Raw genomic sequence first — 18327 nt, 5'->3', positions numbered from 1 at the left:
TTCAAGAAGGTGGCTCACCATGAGCAACAAATGCTGGTCTTGTTAGCGACACTCACATTGCTTAAAAGAATAAAAGAAAGCTTTCAGTTTTGACGTGAACTGTACTATTGTGAAAGTGTTCAAAGGGTTTCCTGCCTCCAATAAAAGGACAGAATCTCTCTGTTCATTTTTTGACTTGATAGAAACTGAGTCTAAGGAACTTCTTCATTTTGTGCCAGTGAGGTGGCTGTCCCTTCTGCCTGTGATAAAGCCTTAAAAGGCATATTTCATTTTGGAGGGGTAGAAAGAAGGCGTAAAGGTTATATGGGAAACATTCAGCGCCGATAGTCAGGACTCTCTTCCTCCTTGTTACATTAAATTCATGCATAAGCTGTTGGCGGATTTTACGAAGCACTCAAAAAAGTAAAATGAAGAAACAACATGCATCTAGTGGGTGGAATAATATGGGGGTGGGGGTGTGTGAAAGGCATGCACTCCCCCAACTGGAAATAATGTCGGTGTGGAACCAACAAACTAACCCCACAGCCATAAAGCTGAGAGCGGCTTCTGCCCCTCATTGGTAATGTCACTGAAAGTCAAGGGGAGCCAGGAAGGCGTCAGTGGCTGTTGCTCGGACTGCAGAAGAAGAAGAACACCAAGACTTATGGACCCCAGAGCAGGTAAGTCCAGGGTCTTGGGCCAGGGGGGTTTGGTTAAGTTAGGGAGATGGCCGGGGAGCGGGCGGGTGGCAGGGGGAGGGGGTGGTGGAGGTTGGGGAGGGGTGGGTTTAAGGGAGGGAGTAGGTAAGGAGGGAGGGTTCAATTTTAGGTGGGCTGCGCAGCAATCAGCATACAGCAGCTCCCAAAGAGGAACCCCACCCCCTTCCTTCCTGCCCTTTAAACATTTAAGTAAAAAAAATCGGGCTGCCCACTCTCGCCCAGCTGCCCACGCCAAACGTTTTATGGTGGGGGCAGCATATTATCAGGATCATTTGGCTTGATAACAAGCCTAATTGACCCTTGGTTGGCTCCAGGTTGGCACCTGTCTAATTTTACTTGACAGCAGCCCCCCCACCCCCTCCCCACCCCACACAATCAGGAAACATTCCCACTAGGGGCACGCAAAAGTCAACCCAGTGACTTTCATGACCTCAAGATGTCCCAAAGTACTTTATAAGAAATTAAGAACTTTTTGCAGTAGGTACTACTATATCGCAAGGAAATGCTGTAACCAATTTGCACACAATATACCACACCAATAATCATGAGAAAATGACCAGATATTGTCCTTTTAGTAATTGTGACTGAAAGATAACTATTGGTCGTGACACCAGCAGAATTCACTTGATCATTCTCTGGGCGATCAGCTCAGGCTACTAACAGTTATCGATGAGGAGTGAATTTGAGGAGGAATATGGGATTGTCTAGATATATTACATTCCTTGAGAAATAGTATGATTTCAAGACATTTGCTTTCAAACAAATGTCAGTCCTCTTACAGGAAGTGAAATGGTCTGATATTGAAAAGTTGGCTGAAGGTCTTTGTATTGAGATTGATTTCGACAAGCTGTAGGATGAATATTGCATCTTGCAGCAACTAAGATGAAAAATAACTTCAAAGGAGCAAACAATTGATCAATAAGGGTGGAAATTTTTAAATAAACACAACAAAGTAAGAACAGTGATATTTTTAAACTTGCATCTTTTACACTTCCAATTCTAGTTTTAAATGCACACTGTGAAATGTTTTCAGTTTAATGGCTCAGCTTTGGAGCAAAGGAAGGATCCCGTTAAGCGGAAGTCTTGTGAAAGCAGAGTCACAGGTGCTGCTGAACTACAGGGTGTCTTGTACATGATTATGTCAAAAAGCAAAAGTCTTCACAGTTGGTGAAAGTACTATAAAACCAATTTAAGACGAAGGAAACTGTCACCAAAAACCTTAAACTACAGGGGATCCAACCTTTATAAGTGCAATAACATTTGCAAATTCCAGCAATTAGCTGTTACGTGTTCCAGTTTTACACGATCAGTTGTCACGTGATTAAACCTCTAGATAAGTCCAAGCAGAGCTGGTGATCTCAACCAGTTCAGCTGCAAATTGGGCATTTATCTGCCCAGGACAACAGGTAGCATTCCTGATCCCAAAGTTGTCTTTCTTGGAGGGCCTTGCGTGAAGGGCCAGTAGCCCGTTTGTTAAAAAAATATTACTTTTACGGTTGGAGCATTTCTCTGGGGATTCAGTCTGCTTCCGAACCTAGATCCCATGATTGGGGCCTACATTAGCTCATGTGGACTCTATGATGTTTCACCTCACTAGGCATTCCATCCTCCACTGACATGATGGTTCCTGTGATACGACCATCTCCGCCTTTCGCTTTCTGTTTCTGTTCTTTCTTTCGCTCAGATACAAGGCTTCTATAATTTCTCTTTGTTTATTCTCAACATGCATTGCCCCCACATCAAGATGGCAAGGAAGCAATTGCTCTTACAACCTTCACTGCTTCTCTGAATGCAGCCTCTAGGTATGTGAAAGTGGTCGTGATTGACTGGCCTTCATATGCTCCTTCCGGTGGGCTTCACTATGTGGAGAAGTGTGATCTAAACGCTCCTACTAGCTCTGTGACATATTAATTTAGCCTAAAGAAAATAATTATGCCTGCCCAGTGTGAGTCAAAGAGGCTGATTCTCCCCTCTACCATGTCCAAAACATCTAGATTTCACTGGCTGTCAATCAGTACTTAAATGTTGATGTGCCAATGTAGATAGTGAAAACCCAACTTGCAGTGACTGGGCTTCAATGTTGAATAGGAATTTTACTCACTGAGAACAGCTGCTAAACAGATAAAACTCACATTTTTTTTTAAATCAAGGGTATCTTAAAAAATGTATTAACACAGGGAGTTAAGCACTTTTAGCTAGCTGAGCAACAGGCCAAACAGGTCATGATAAATTTTGAGCAGCAACAGCCCGTCCTTCCTTCCTCAGACCTAATCATACAGATTTCCATTAAAGAGATCATTGAAGGCTGCCATCACAAAGGTAAGTTTCAATATTGTTACTCGCCATACTGTGGAGGAGGAGGATCAGGTGTGCTTCTCCCAGCTCCACATTAAATTTGTGGACCGTTGGTAGTCACCAGTCTCCCTCCCTCCAATTTCCTTCCTCTCTTCCCAGACTCGCATATTGACCTTGGCTGGTGTCCATGATGATTGATCTTGCTTCCTTGGAGACCAGTTGGTAGGTATAGTTGAGGAATAGGAGGCAAAATTGTGTAGGTGTGGTTGAGAGTTGCAGGGAGAAAACAGGTAGGTGGGGCTGAGAGATAAGAGAAGGTGGACAGATGGGGTTGATGTTGGGGAAGGAAACTGTTAACTCACAAGGAGTTCATTTGCTAATTATCAGTTAACAACCTAAGTACCCATTTGGATGTATAAAAAGGAAAGCTGGTGAGGCAAGTTCTATTTGTAGAGAGTTTTATGCACCTGAAATAAAACTCTATCTGAAGGAGTCTGACTTGGTCTCAGTCTTTATTGCCAAACAGCTATTGAAGCTTAACAGTGGTAGCAGAGGATGGTTGTTGCTTGTAAGTAACAGATTGGAAACCAAGCTTTCTTCGGACAAAAGACTGTATTTGGAGTTAATTTTAAGAGCAGAGTGGTTTGGAGTCACTCAAATATGGCTGAATCAAAATGTACAGTGTCGGGGTATGATTGCCCACCAATGTTTTCTGAGTGTCAGCCATGTGATCAATGGAACAATGAAGTAACCATGTGGCCAAATTAAAAACAGGGAATGGCCTTGGAACTTTCCCTACCACATGAAGGCAAAATAAGACGTGAAGTATTTTCAGAGTTGGAGCCTGAGCATTTGGACACAGATGAAGGCTTGGAAATATTATTAGGTTTTATGGATGAAATCTATCAAAAGGATGATTTATAAAGTGCTTATGAAGTGTGGTCAGATTTTTTAGGAATTTGGAGGGTAGCTCCATAGATTACATAATGGAATTCAGTGGACTATATGCAAGATTTCAAAAGTTCCATCTAGAAATTCCCCAATCAGTGCTGGCATTTAAGTTACTAGACTGTGACAGAGTATCGAATGTGCATGGGCTTCTAGTTTTAATGGGAGTTAAGTTTGCAGAAAGACACACGCTGCTAGAACAGATGTCAGAAGCTCTAAAAAAATTTCTCTGAAAACATTCCCTTCCGGCAGCGTTCATGGCGCAATTGGGTCATTTGGTGGTAAGACAGAAAATGGAGGATACAATGTTAACGGGATGGTGAGATCGTTTAGAAACAGGATGCAGGCATTATTACGAAAGGAGATTTATAACTAGAAACGATAAGGACAGAAACACCTTTGACAATTATGGCAGGAGAAAAGAATTGGGGAATTACAACAAAAGAATGAATCCAAGAGATGCTCAGGGTGTGGTCAATCGGTGTTTTAGATGCGATTCGAAATACCATTATGCAATGAACTGTCCTAAACGATATAATGTGTTTGAAATCAAACATGAGACAGAAGACTCAGAAGAAGATGATGGAGATATTGACCAAAGAGAGGGCATTGTATTAGTTACAAGAGGCTTCAGCCCAGTGATGAATATCTTGGTTGCAGAGTCCTTCAGTTGTGCGGTGCTAGATAGTGGACGCACGTCTACAGTCAGTGGAATAGACTGGTTAAAATGACAAGGACAGGAATAAGGTTAAGGAATTTGAGTGCTCCACCAGTTTTAGATTGGGAGATGATAGTATCCTAAAATCTTTAAAAAGGGTAGTGATTCCCTGTAAGGTAACTGGAGTCAATCATTTCATCAGCGGACATAGTGTCTAGTGAAATGTTATTACTATTGAGCAGACCATCAATGAAGAAAGCGCAAATGAAGCTGGACATGGAAAACGACATAGTCATTGTATTTGGAAAACCTGTGGATTTACAATTTATGCAATCAGGACTCTAATGTATTCCTTTAATGAAACCTAACATTTCTGCGAAGGAAATTAGTGCTATTAGCATCAGGGATAAGAATTTACAGGGCAAAAAGCTAATTGTGTTAAAATTACATCAGCAGTTTGCCCACCCTTCTTATAAAAATTTTGCTAAGGGATGGAGAGTACAATAAACTTGGAGGAGATAAATAATAGATGTGATATATGTAAGAAATACAAAAGGACACCGTCACAGCCGATAGTGAGTCTACCTTTAGTGAGGGATTTCAATGAAGTTGTGGTGATGGATTTGAAGTGTGGGAGAAAGCAAAGAACATTTTATTTTACATTTCATAGATTTGCAACAAGGTTTAGCCAGTCGACAATCATATAAACTAAGAAAATAATTGTGGATCAGGTAATGCAGAAGTAGGGACCAGATTGGGACCACCGGCAAAATTCCTCACTGATAATGGGGGGGTAGGTAATTTGCTAATTTTGTGTTTCAGGATATGTGCAAAAACATGAATATAATAGTTATGAATACAGCAGCAAAAGCCCTTTTAGTAACTGTGTGCGTGAAAGGAATATCACGGTATTAGATGAGATGCTTCGTAAGATTCTAGCAGATAGACCAGGCTGTAAATTAACATCCGCTCTACAATGGGCTGTCCATGCCAAGAATACATTGCAGATGGTTGGAGGCTATAGTCCATATCAGTTGGTTTTTGTAGAAATCCAAAAATTCATTCAGTCCTGAGTGATCATCCCCCAGCCTGGGAGGGAATTACAATTTACTCTAAGCATTCAAATGCACTACACGCAGGCACATGAGCATTCCCTAAAGTCAAAGTTTCAGAAAGAATTTGGCAAGCCTTAAGATACAATGTACGGCCATTGGAATCTATTTTCAATCAGGGAGACAAGGTGTACTATAAAAGAGAAGGCCTGAATGAGTCGAAAGGCCTGGGAAAAGTTATCGATAAAGATGGTAAAACAGCCATGTTATAGCATGGGAACCAGGCCATTCAGGTATACTCATCAAGGTTAGTGGGTGCAGATTACAAATTTGCAGGTCCAGAAAGGGTTGTAGGAAGTGATGAGGAACCATGTACTTCTCATATCCATTACATTACATTGCATGATTATGAGGACCAGGCAGCTGAAGTTGACAGGGTATCTGAAGTTGAACACAGTAATTTGGATGAACAAGGTGAGGCAATTTGTTCCAGGGGATAACTGCCAAAAGCTGGCACTAAAGTTCCATACTTGCCAAAAGGGGCCAGTCAATAGCAGGATTTAACAATTGTAGGTAGAGCAGGGAAGGCCACTGGAAAATATAAAAACTAATTAAATGTATGAGATTAAGGACAGGAGGTTAGGCCTATGGATTGGAAACATGAAGTACAAAAATGGAAGGCATGCACATGCAGTATCAGTTCAGACAGTGGGTCTGGGAATGAACATGCCTCTTGAAAGAGATCGCAAATTGTTGAAAAAACATCTATAAATGGGAGAGGGAGATCAAACAGCAACAGTCCAGAGGGGGATAGAGAGCATAGCTTAACAAGGTCAATAATATGGCACAAATAGTAATGCTCCAAGGTGCAGGAGCCCATGTGATCAAGAAGTCTTAGTAGCTTCAAACAAATTAGACGATAAATTAACAAAGGATGCCAAACAGCAAGAACTATATACTTGGAAAGAATTTGGGGTATATGGAGGTGACAGATAGGGGACAACCAGCTCTGTCTCATAGATGGATATGTACAGAAAAGGTGTTTGCTGATGGGATTTATAAAGCTAAAGCCAGGCTTGTGGCATGAGGGTTTGAAGAAAACTTAGGTGACCAGGATATAAGAGTAGATTCACCTACAGCAGGAAAAGTTATTCTGAAGATCTTTTTGGCTCTGTTAGCTACAAATGCTTGGTAACATCAGACCATTAATATTAAAACTGCTTTATTGTAGGAGCACTAACTTCAAAGAGAAGTTTTTCTTGGTCCATCGAAAGAGGCACCCAATGCAGAAGGGACATTCTGGAAGCTAAATAAATGCGTACACAGTTTAAATGATGCCTCGAGAGTTTGGTATTTCTGTGAGGTCATTTTTGTTAAAGTTGGGCTGTCTTCAGTTGGAAGCAGACCCGGCAATGTTTTAATGGCACCATGGAGGGAAACTTGCAGGCATCTTTATGATGCATGTGATGATTTTTTGTGGGGAGATAGTAGTGAATTTGAAACAATTGTCATTAATGAGCTCAGAACGGAGTTCAAAATTGGAAGTCAGGCCTCTGGTGCATTTAAATATATTGGATTGGAAATCAGGCAGAGCGGATCACACGTCATTTTACATCAGCAACCTTATTTAAAATGTCAATCCCATTGCAATTAGTCATGGTAGGGCCTCCCAAAAAGATACAGCAGCTTCTGAAACGGAAAAAGAGGAACTCGGAAGTCTAATTGGGCAACTTAATTGGCTAGGCAAACAAACAAGGCCGAATGCCAGTTTTGACGTTTTGGAGTTGAGCTATAAAATGAATGATCTCAAGGTTGAAGAAATCATTAGAGCCATCAAAACACTGACAAAATTAAAAATGTAGCAGTGTGTTTTGAAATTCCCATCTTTGGGTGATCTTAGAAAAATGAAACTGTGTTTAGTGACACGTCATATGCGAGTCTATGTGATGGATTTTTCAGTGCGGGAGGATTTATAATATTTCTCATGGTGGGGGGAGGGAGAAGGTAAATGTTGCCCTTTGGCTTGGGAATCTAAAAAGATATGAAGATTCGTAAAAAGTACATTGGCGGTGGAGACTCTCGCCCTTATTGAGGTGGTAGATATGGCATTTTTTATATCATAGATGCTGGCAGAAATTTAAAATGGACAAGGGTATTCAGGAACGGTACCTATCGAATGCCTTCTAGACAATATGTCACTTTGAGGAAAATGTTCACTCTACAAAGTGTTAACAAAAAGAGATTGCGCATTGACATGCGAGCTTAACCAATGCTAGAGAATAAGGAGATTTCCAAGATCAAATGGATTGATAGCAGCTACCAAATGTCTGACTGCTTCATGAAAAGAGGAGTGAGCTCCAAAATGTTATTGGAGATCCTCAAAGAGGGACGTTTTATTCTTTTGAGAAGACAAAAAGTAATGTCCTTTAAAGTTATTGGAGCTTAACAGTTGAGACATATAGGGAGAAGATGGGATTGAGCGATATGGGGAGAAAGGGGTAGGTCAGTTTGAGGAATATGCGTTTGTTTGTTCTGGTTACTTTCTTTATGTGCCAGTTGGAATGGGTAATTAAATTTTCCCAGAACAATAATTTTATTAGTCTTTTCCATCTCCCTGATCTCTGTACAGATTTCTTCTTCCATTTCCTTCTCAGGATCAGGTGTGATTTAACTTCTTGGTCTGGGTCTTTTCTGTGTGGAACATGTATATTTATTTTTTCTCCACAGTAAACCCATCATCAAACAGGAGTAAAGAAAGAAACGCAACTTAAATTTAAAACACCTTTCACAGCCACCAGGCGTCCCAAAGTGCTTTACAGCCAATAAGTGTAGTCATTGTTGTAAAGTGTGGTAGCCAATTTGCTCACAGAAAGCTCACACAAAGAACAATGTGATAATAACTAGATAATTTTTTAATTAAATGTTGATTGAGGAACAATTATTGGCCAGAACACCAGGGGGATGTTGTCCTTTGAAAGAACCATGGTGTCTTTCAGGTCTACCTGAGAGGGCAGACAGGACCTTAGATTAACGTCTCATCTGAAAGATGTCCCTCAGTATGGCATTGGAACGTCAGGCTTGATTTTTGTGCCAAGTCCTGAAGTGTGATAATTGAGAGAACATTTTGAAATGAAATGTTTCTTCTCCCACCACCAACATATTCAGGTCCTTATTTCAGCAGCCCTGCATTTGCTTGTTGACTTGTGAACAGCTTTTCTTTTGATCCAAGGATTAATTTGAAAAGATGTTTTAATTGTTCACTTAATTATCAAACAATTTCTTTGATGTTCAGTTAAAAAGGTAGTATTTGGGGCCAAGACAGGTCATGAAATTAAAACTTAACTTGTTTGGGCTCAAGGCAGTACTTGCAAAAAGTTGCTAAATGCAATATGAAAGGGATTAAACTGCTACATTCTGCATCTGTCACTGCACTGAGGTGAGGAGAAATGTCTTCACTGAAGGGACTGTGAATCTTTGGAATTCTTGACCCAGAGGTTGTGGATGCTCCATTACTGGATATGTTTAAGGCTGAGGTTGATAGATTTTTGGTCTCTCAGGGAATCAAGGGATATGGGGAGCAGCGGGAAAGTGGAGTTGAAGCCTAAGATTAGCCACAATCATACTGAATGGCAGAGCAGGTCTTCTCCTGCTCCTAGTTTTTATGTTATGTGAAAGTTAAATGAAGGAGAACAAAACCTACATTTTAATTGAAGGAATACTTCAGGCTGTCTTCTCAAATCTTAATAGACAATGCTTTCTAAGGATGTTAAGTGATCTGGAAATTCCATTTGTTTTATTATTTCTCTACATCTGCAAAGATGCTAAGAAAAAGGATTTTTCTATTTGATTTATTTCAGAAAAATTGTTCCCTTCAAAATATATAGTTTACAACAGGAAGGCAGACTACAGTCACAGGCCATGGTTCTGGCTATTGGAGAAGTGGTTTCAAAAAAGACAGCTTGTGAGAAACCAAGTTAATGGCGGATACATTTGACATATATACTCTTTCTTAAAACAAATATCTGTTTTTTACCCAAGAAAATACATAATTAAGCCAAGTGAAGTGTCGCAAACATAATATTTGTGCTCCAGAACTTGCCGCGCCCCTAGCCAAGCTGCTCCAGTACAGCTACAACACTGGCACCTACCCGGCTATGTGGAAAATTGTCCAGATATATCCTGTACACAAGAAGCAGGACTAATCCAACCCAGCCAAATACCACTCGATCAGTTTACTCTCAATCATCAGTAGAGTAATGGAAGGGGTCATCAACAGTGCTATCAAATGGTACTTGCTTAACAATAACCTGCTCAATGATGCCCAGTTTAGGTTCCGCCAGGGCCACACAGCTCCTGACCTCATTGGTTCAAACATGGACAAAAGAGCTGAACTCCCGGGTTGAAGTGAGAGTGACTGCCCTTGGCATCAAGGCAGCATTTGACCAAATGTGGCATCAAGGAGCCCTAGCAAAACTGGAGTCAATGGGAATCGGGGGAAAACTATCTGCTGGTTGGAGTCATACCGAGCACAAAGGAAGATGGTTGTGGTTGTTGAAGGTCAGTCATCTCAGCTCCAGGACATCACTGCAGGAGTTCCTCAAGGCAATGTCCTAGGCCCAACCATCTTTAGCTGCTTCATCAATGACCTTCCTTCCATCACAAGATCAGAAGTGGGGATGGTCGTTGATGATTGAACAATGTTCAGCACCACTCATAATTCCTCAGATACTGAAGCAGTATCCAGGCTTGGGCTGACAAATGGCAAGTAACATTCGCGTCACACAGGTAACGACCATCTCCAACAAGAGAGAATCCAACCATTGCCCCTTGATGTTCAATGGTATTACCATGAATTACAATGAATTCCCCACTATCAACATCCTGGGGGTTACCATTGACCAGAAGCTGAACTGGACTAGCCATATAAATACTGTGGCTGCAAGAGCAGGTCAGAAGCTAGGAATCGTGTGACAAGTAACTCACCTCCTGGCTCCTCAAATCCTGTCCACCATCTACAAAGCACAAGTCAGGAGTGTGACAGAATACTCCCCACTTTCCTGGATGAGTGCAGCTCCCACAACTCAAGAATCTGGACACCATCCAGGACAAAGCAGCTCGCTTGATTGGCACCACATCCGCAAACACTCACTCCCTCCACCACCGATGCACAACAGCAGCAGTGTGTACCATCTACACGATGCACTGCAGGAATTCACCAAAGCTCCTTAGACCCTCCTTCCAAACCCATGACCACTACTATCTAGAAGGACAAGGGCAGCTGATAGGTGGGAATACCACCACCCGGAAATTCCCTCCAAGTCACTCACCACCCTGACTTGGAAATATATCGCCATTCCTTCACTGTCACTGGATCAAAATCCTGGAACTTCCTGACTAACAGCACTGTGGGTGTACCTTCTCATGGGCAACTAGGGATGGGCAATAAATGCTGGCCCAGCAAGCGAAGCCCACATCCCGTGAATGAATAAAAAAAAACTTGCAAATTCTGTCTATTGAAATTCGAAAATGCATCCCGGAGTATTCTTTTAAAAATAAATGTTCTCACAATGATACAACCAAACCACCAAACAATAAACTGTAGAAATATTCAGCTTTTACTACTCAATTCTTTAAATAAGCGAGTTCTTGACTTGAGTAAATGAGCAGTCATCTATTTTCCACAATTCATTTCAAAATTGGCAGTGATTTTGGACATTCAAGAAAGTATTCCACAACGTTCACTACAAAACTTTAAGCACTATTTTGCTAAAATTCATTTGTTACCTTGCTCTTTCTTCTTTTTGGCATCCTCCTCTTTCCTTTCCTTAGCCTTTAGTACTTCATCTGCTTTTGCTGAAAATTAAAAGTATAATTTTAAGATTCTGAATAATTAATATCATTAATCATCAAGCCCTTTGAAAATCAGGTTGCAAAATAACCATTTTACTTTTTAATCAATTATTAAAATGATTACATTTTGATACTTTCTCCACTGTTTCTAAGTACAGGTCACAGTTACTGGTTGAAAGAATAAACTCTACACCTCTAGTAAAATTTGAATTTAGTTTTCAAACATATAATATCCAACACTCCTGCCTCATTTACAATGCAGCTGCAACAATGGATTCTGTATTGCAAATGATGCAAATTAATTTACTTGGATGTCAATAAGTAGTAAAAGTCCACACCTCTTATGTTGCTATGAACTGTCCCCAATGCAAATAGGTGAGGACCTGGCTGATGTATATAATATGAATTCTTTCTGGTCTCCCAAACCATGCACTGAAATGAGATAATATTTGGCACCTGCCCTTGTATATAAATTGTATATAAATACTGAGGAGACCGAATTCTCAGTTTGAATCAAGCGTAAAAGGACCAATATATTTACAATGGAGCATCACAATTAATCAGAGAAAGGTAACTAAACTGAATGTGTCTTGCAGCATTTATATAATTAAATGTCCCAATTCAATTGACAAACCAATTGTTAATATTGAATGGTTCTTGCTTAAGCAAATTAAATATAAGAAACATGAAATAAACAAAAATCCATCTGGCATATTTCTTCCAAAAATCAGAAACAATCATTTTGTTATGGACTCCAGGCATCCTCTCCTGAGGAAAAATTTCTTTCTGTCCCTCCAAAGCAATTGAAATGAAATTTCAGAATTTATGTTTAACCTTGCATTCTATGTGATACAACTTTGACCAGTTACATTCTGGAAACATTCCCATTGTTTCTGAAGCCAGGAACCAATATATTCCATGGAAGATTTATTTACTAGCCTCTTTCTCTACTTATTCTCAGAATTTTCAGGTTTGCTTAGTTGTTTATCATACCAGAAGCAGATATTGTACAGTTTTTCTGTGATTGTACAAGAAGGGTCCACCTGTAATAAGTGCATGGAACTGACACTCCAACTTTGCAGAAAGAAACGGTTTCAGATTTATAATTAAACACCTTCTGAATCAGTAAAATATTTAAAATGATTATGAACCTTTTCCTTAATTAGGCCTGTTGTTTTTTTCTCTCTCCAAAGCATTACATGCTTCTCAGGTAGCATTTAAATGAGCATCATCTTTCCATAGAAGAGTGTTTCACAAAGTACTTCGAAATAAAAATACTGCAAGCTTCATTTTCATCATCTCATGGTTTAATTTCTGACCTAATGTGCAAGTTTTCAATTTTCATTGGATATACCTGCTCCTTACATCAACTATTCCCACAACTGTTTTGCTAATGTCTTGAATTTCTTTGATGCTTCTTTTCATTGATTGACTGAGAGAATTTTTCTACTTCGGTGAACAAATATTCCACCGATACCTCCTATTTGTTTATTTTTGCATTCCCTTTCCTTAAGTATTTTAAAATTATAATTTATATTATGTAGTGCCTTTAACATAATGAAATCTTCCAAGGTGCTTAACGGGAGCATTATAAAACAAAGTATGGCACTGAGCCACATGAGCAGATATAAGGTCTCTTTATATGACCAAAAACTTGGTCAAAGGTTTTAATGAGTGTTTTAAAGGAGAAAAGCTAGGCACTTAGAGAAACTCAAGGTAATAAGGAAGAGTCAGCATGGTTTTGTGAGCGGAAAATCATGTTTAACCAATTTATTGGACTTATTTGAAGGAGTAACATGCGCTGTGGATAAAGGGGAGCCTGTAGACATACTGTACTTGGATTTCCAGAAGGCATTTGATAAGCTGCCACCTCAAAGGTTGTGGAAAATAAAAGTTCATGGTGTAGGGGGTAACATATTAGCATGGATAGAAGATTGGCTGGCTGGCAGAAAACAGGGTATGCATAAATGAGTTTTTTTCTGATTGGCAGATGTGACGAGTGGAGTCCCGCAGGGGTCTGTGCTGGAGCCTCAACATTTTACAATTTATATCAATGACTTAGATGAGGGGAGTGAAGGCATGGTAGCTAAATTTGCAAATGACACAAAGATAAGGAGGAAAGTATGTTGTGAAGAGGACAAAAAGAGGTTACAGATGGATATGGATAGGTTGAGTGAGTAGGCAAAAAACTGGAACTTGGAGGATAATGTGGGAACAAGTGAAGTTGTTCACTTTGGCAGGAAGAATAAAAAAGCAGAGTATTACTTAAATGGAGAACGGCTGCACAATTCCGAGGTGCAGAGGGATCTGAGTGTTCTAGTGCATGAGTCACAAAAAGTTAGCATGCAGGTGCAGCAAGTAATTAAGAAGGCTAATGGAATGCTATCCTTTATTGAGAGGATTTAAACATAAAGTGAGTGAGTTCTGAAGAAGAGTCATGCAGACTCGAAATGTTGACTCTGTCTTTCTTTCCGCAGATGCTGTCAGACCTGCTGAGTTTTTCCAGCAATTTTTGTTTTTGTTTCAGATTTCCAGCATCTGCAGTATTTTGCTTTTATAAAAGTAAGGATGTTATGTTTCAGTTATTCATGGCATTGGTGAGACCTCATCTGTGTACAGTTTTGAACTCCTTATTTAAGGAAGGATATAAATGCGTTGGAGGTGATTCAGAGGAGGTTTACTAGATTGATACCTAGAATTAGCGGGTTGTCTTATGAGGAAAGATTAGACAGACTGGGCTCGTTTCCACTGGAGGTTAGAAGAGTGAGGGGTGACTTGATTGAAGGATATAAGATCCTGAACAGTATTGACAAGGTGGACGCGGAAGGGATGTTTCCTCTTGTGGGTGAGTCCAGAACTAGGGGGCACTGTTTTAAAATTAGGGGTCCCGTTTTAGGGCAGAGATGAGGAGAATTTTTTTCTCTCAGAGGGTTATATAACTTTGGAACTCTCTGCCTCAGAAAGCGGTGGAAGTGGGGTCATTGAATATTTTAAAGGCGCTGGTAGATAGATTTTTGTTAGGCAAGGGAATCACAGGTTATTGGGGTAAATGGGAATGTGGAATTCGAAACACAAATAGATCAACCAAGATCTTATTAAATGGCCGAGCAGGCTAAAGGGGCCGAATGGCATACTTCTGCTCATATTTTGTATGTTCATAAAGTGTCGGATCGAATTTGTTTCCCACATAGTTTGTGATAATGGTGTACAATAACATATGCTAGTGAGTTCACATATATGACATTGAAATAGTCTCATTCGTTTAAGCAGCCAGAGGACTTCCATCCAGGAGGGTGGTTGCAAGTTGATTGGCAACTCAATTGATCAATCCCCAATTTGGATTGCAAAGTTGGGGCAAGGGTTAAAGGTCAAGTCCTTGGGTTCAGATCAGATTGAAACTAACTCAAGTCTGCAGAAATTGAAATTGGACAGAGGTAGATGGCGCTCTTTGTAAGGTTAGCGTCAGTCAGTTCAGGAAGTAGTCATATTGAAGAGTGAGGTCAGGTCTGTGCCACAGGCTAATTTTGCATACTATCCGTTTTACAGATGATCTGGTCATTTATTTAATTGAACAATTGTTTGTGGCAGCTTGATGTGTGTGATTGGCTACCACATTTCCAACATTATAACAGTGATTACACTTTAAAAGTCGCTTTGGTATGCAATGCGGTTGTGAAAGATGCAGCACAAATGCATTTTTTTCCTTTATTCTGATGTTACAGGAAGCAATTGGGATCAGGGTAAATTTCAATGAAAGCGGTGTGTTCATCTGTCACTGGTAAAATGAACCAGCAAGTTGGCTTATTTTTGGCGCCATCAGCTAGTGTTCATTTACCTAACTTCCAAAGTTAGGAGAAGCACACATGGGGGTAGGTGTGGGATTTCAGTACCCAGCACCTGAGACGTTTCATTGCTTTGACATGAGGTATGCTATTGTACAATAAGGGTTAGCAAAAAGTAAACTCCAGATTGCAAAGGACATGGGGCTCACCCATGGGGATGCTGAACTTGAAAAATTATCTAGGGCAGACCAGAAATTGATAACAGTCCTGAGGAAAGGTCATTGACTTGAAACATTGGGCCGGATTTTTGTGGAGGAGGTGGGAAATTTGAATCAGGAAACTTCCCAACCTGGCAGGCCTGTCTCCTTCAAAAAAGCCCCACCTGCCATATTTTTAGGAAGATGGGCAGGATGGAGATGGGATCCACCACCTCCTGAGGTGGCAACAGAGGTAGGTGAATGGCAAGGCCCAGTTGTAATAATGAATGTTAGACTCTCAAACCCTCAACATGCCCTCTCATACCCCCCACATCACCTCATAACCCCAATACCTCCTCCATCAACCCCCCCACCACCCCCCCCACCCCCCCCATATCCTCCATACCAGTCACCCAGTATCCATTATGTATAGTTCTTAGAAGTCATGTAAAAGAAATGGGAATGATTAAATGTATAAGAAAAAATACACCTCTAACAATCTTATGGAGATGTCACTTAAAAACACAACTATTTATAATGGTATTGAGTTGAAAATCAATAAACAGATGGCCCAGTCTTTTAAAAACTATACCAGATGGCCTGTCAATCAAATCAGTTCAGGAGCAGGTGTCTGTCTTTATCTCGTCAGTGAAAGCTGCAAATCTCTTTTATTCAAATTTAAAGGGCTGTGGATATTAGTCACTTCAAGTCAGCAGAGTTCTCAAGCACTGATTTTTTTCAGTCTTGAATGCATAATAGCACTTCCCAATGGAAAAGTACTTTAATGCATCAACATTTACACGATGACTATCAATGTAATGGTCAACTTACCTTTTGAGGACAGAGCCCTGCAATCAATAACTGCAGTAAAAACACATCTTACTAACAATACAGCATCTAGCTATTGAAACTGATAGAACAGTTTTTTTTTTGTATTTCGAAGTCGGTCAATGAAAGACTTCGAGGAGCTTGTGACCATTTTTTTTTATTCCTCACTTGGCACTGGAGCTCCCCCATGATTCACAACTCCTCTGAGATGCCGTGAACCACATATACTTATGGAAGGGCCCTGACTCCACGAAAATTGTGGAGGGGGTTTGAGCTGTTCACCCCCGCAATACAACCAGGAAGGATGGGAGTGCTGCATGCGGGTGGGCAATCTGCATCCTTACCCCACACTGGTGAAAACTGCCAAAAATGAGAAGGGGGGCGGGAATCGGGTTTCACCCACCATTTTTAAAGGGCTCCCAAGTCAACGCGACAAAATTCTGGGCCGTTAACTCAGTTTCTCTCTTCACAGACCCTGCCTGACCTGTTGAGCATTTCCAGCATTTTCTCTTTCTATTTTAATTTATAAAACTTGCTAATCTTTCAGTTCTGAAGAGCATGGCCTGAAACGCTCATCTGTTTTCTCACCCTACAGGTGCTGCCTGACCTACTGTTTTCTCCCCTATTTTTGAATTTTTGCTTCAGATTAACGGAATTTTTCCTTTTGTTTTTTAATATATGAAAACAAAGCTCTTATAAAATGAGTTGACCAACAGTTGACATCCAAATGATTAAAATCCAATGTTTAGGAGCTGGCAGAAATGAAGTTAAGACAATGGTTCTTAAACAGAGTTCTGAAACTAAAATATATGTTTGCATAGTTATCCAGATGTTAATATTGTAGATGTTAAGTCATTACCACTACTATTGTTTTGTAAATGTCAAATAAAACATTAAAATAGAAATTATTTATTCTTTCATAGGATGTGGATGTTGTTGGCCAGCAGCTGTTGCTGGTCCCTAATTGCCCTTGAACTGAGTGGCTCACTAGGTAACTTCAGACAGCAGCTAAGAGACAACCACATAACTGTGGCTATGGAGTCACATGTAGGCCAGGCCAAGTAAGGATGGTAGATTTCCTTCCTTAAAGGACATAAATGAACCAGATGTGTTTTTATGACAATCTATGATAGATTCATGGCCTCTTTCAATTCCAGCTAGCTTTCTAGCTAACTTTTAAAAAACTTTTGAACTTTGAAAGAAATTTAAATTTTCAGTTAACTGCTGAAAGAAGACTTGTCAAGGTCCCAAGTTTTAAAACCTTTACTGTAAAATATGATTTAAAAATCTAGTTTAGTTTTGTAGACAGCTGCAGAAAGTGACATAACCCTTGTAAACTTAACACGCATCGCACTCTTCAGCCAGTCTTCAGTCAATTTGCTTCTCTCCACGTGATATCAAGAAACGGCTGAAGGCACTGGATACTGCAAAGGCTATGGGCCCTGACCACATTCCGGTAATAGCACTGAAGACTTGTGCTCCAGAACTTGCTGCGCCCCTAGCCAAGCTTTCCCAGTACAGCTACAACAATGGCATCCAGCCAGCAATGTGGAAAATCACCCAGGTACGTCCTGTACACAAAAAGCAGGGTAAATCCAATTACCGTCTACTCTCGATCATCAGAAAAGCGATGGAAGGGGTTGTTGACAGTGCTATCAAGCAGCACTTGCTCGCAATAACCTGTTCACTGACGCCCAGTTTGGGTTCCGCCAGGGCCACTGAGCTCCTGACCTCATTACAGCCTTGGTTCAGACATGGACAAAAGAGCTGAACTCCCGAAGTGAGGTGGGAGTGACTGTCCTTGACATCAAGGCTGCATTTGCCAGAGTGTGGCATCAAGGAGCCCTAGCAAAACTGGAGTCAATGGGAATCAGGGGGATAATTCTCTGCTGGTTGGAGTCATACCTAGCACAAAGGAATATGGTTATGGTTGTTGGAGATCAGTCATCCCAATTCTTAACAACCCATTTTATGAAGAAAGAGGTGGCTTCACAAATATCCCCATCCTCAATAATGGGG

The 18327-nt window shown here is 40.5% G+C and overlaps 1 protein-coding gene across 2 annotated transcripts in view; it reads right to left on the bottom strand.

The window, feature by feature from the left end:
* The window catches only part of rsrc1 (arginine/serine-rich coiled-coil 1), a 450751-nt gene that overhangs the window by 70352 nt on the left and 362072 nt on the right, over positions 1-18327 (bottom strand). For both annotated transcript variants that reach the window (XM_078563745.1, XM_078563744.1), the window contains one exon: positions 11436-11504. In XM_078563745.1, coding sequence (XP_078419871.1) covers positions 11436-11504 — 69 coding nt within the window. The remainder of the gene's footprint in view (positions 1-11435; positions 11505-18327) is intronic.

This window comes from Cetorhinus maximus, chromosome 19, assembly GCF_964194155.1.
Source record: "Cetorhinus maximus chromosome 19, sCetMax3.hap1.1, whole genome shotgun sequence".
NCBI lineage: Eukaryota > Metazoa > Chordata > Chondrichthyes > Lamniformes > Cetorhinidae > Cetorhinus > Cetorhinus maximus.
This window is presented reverse-complemented; position numbering and strand designations above follow the sequence as displayed.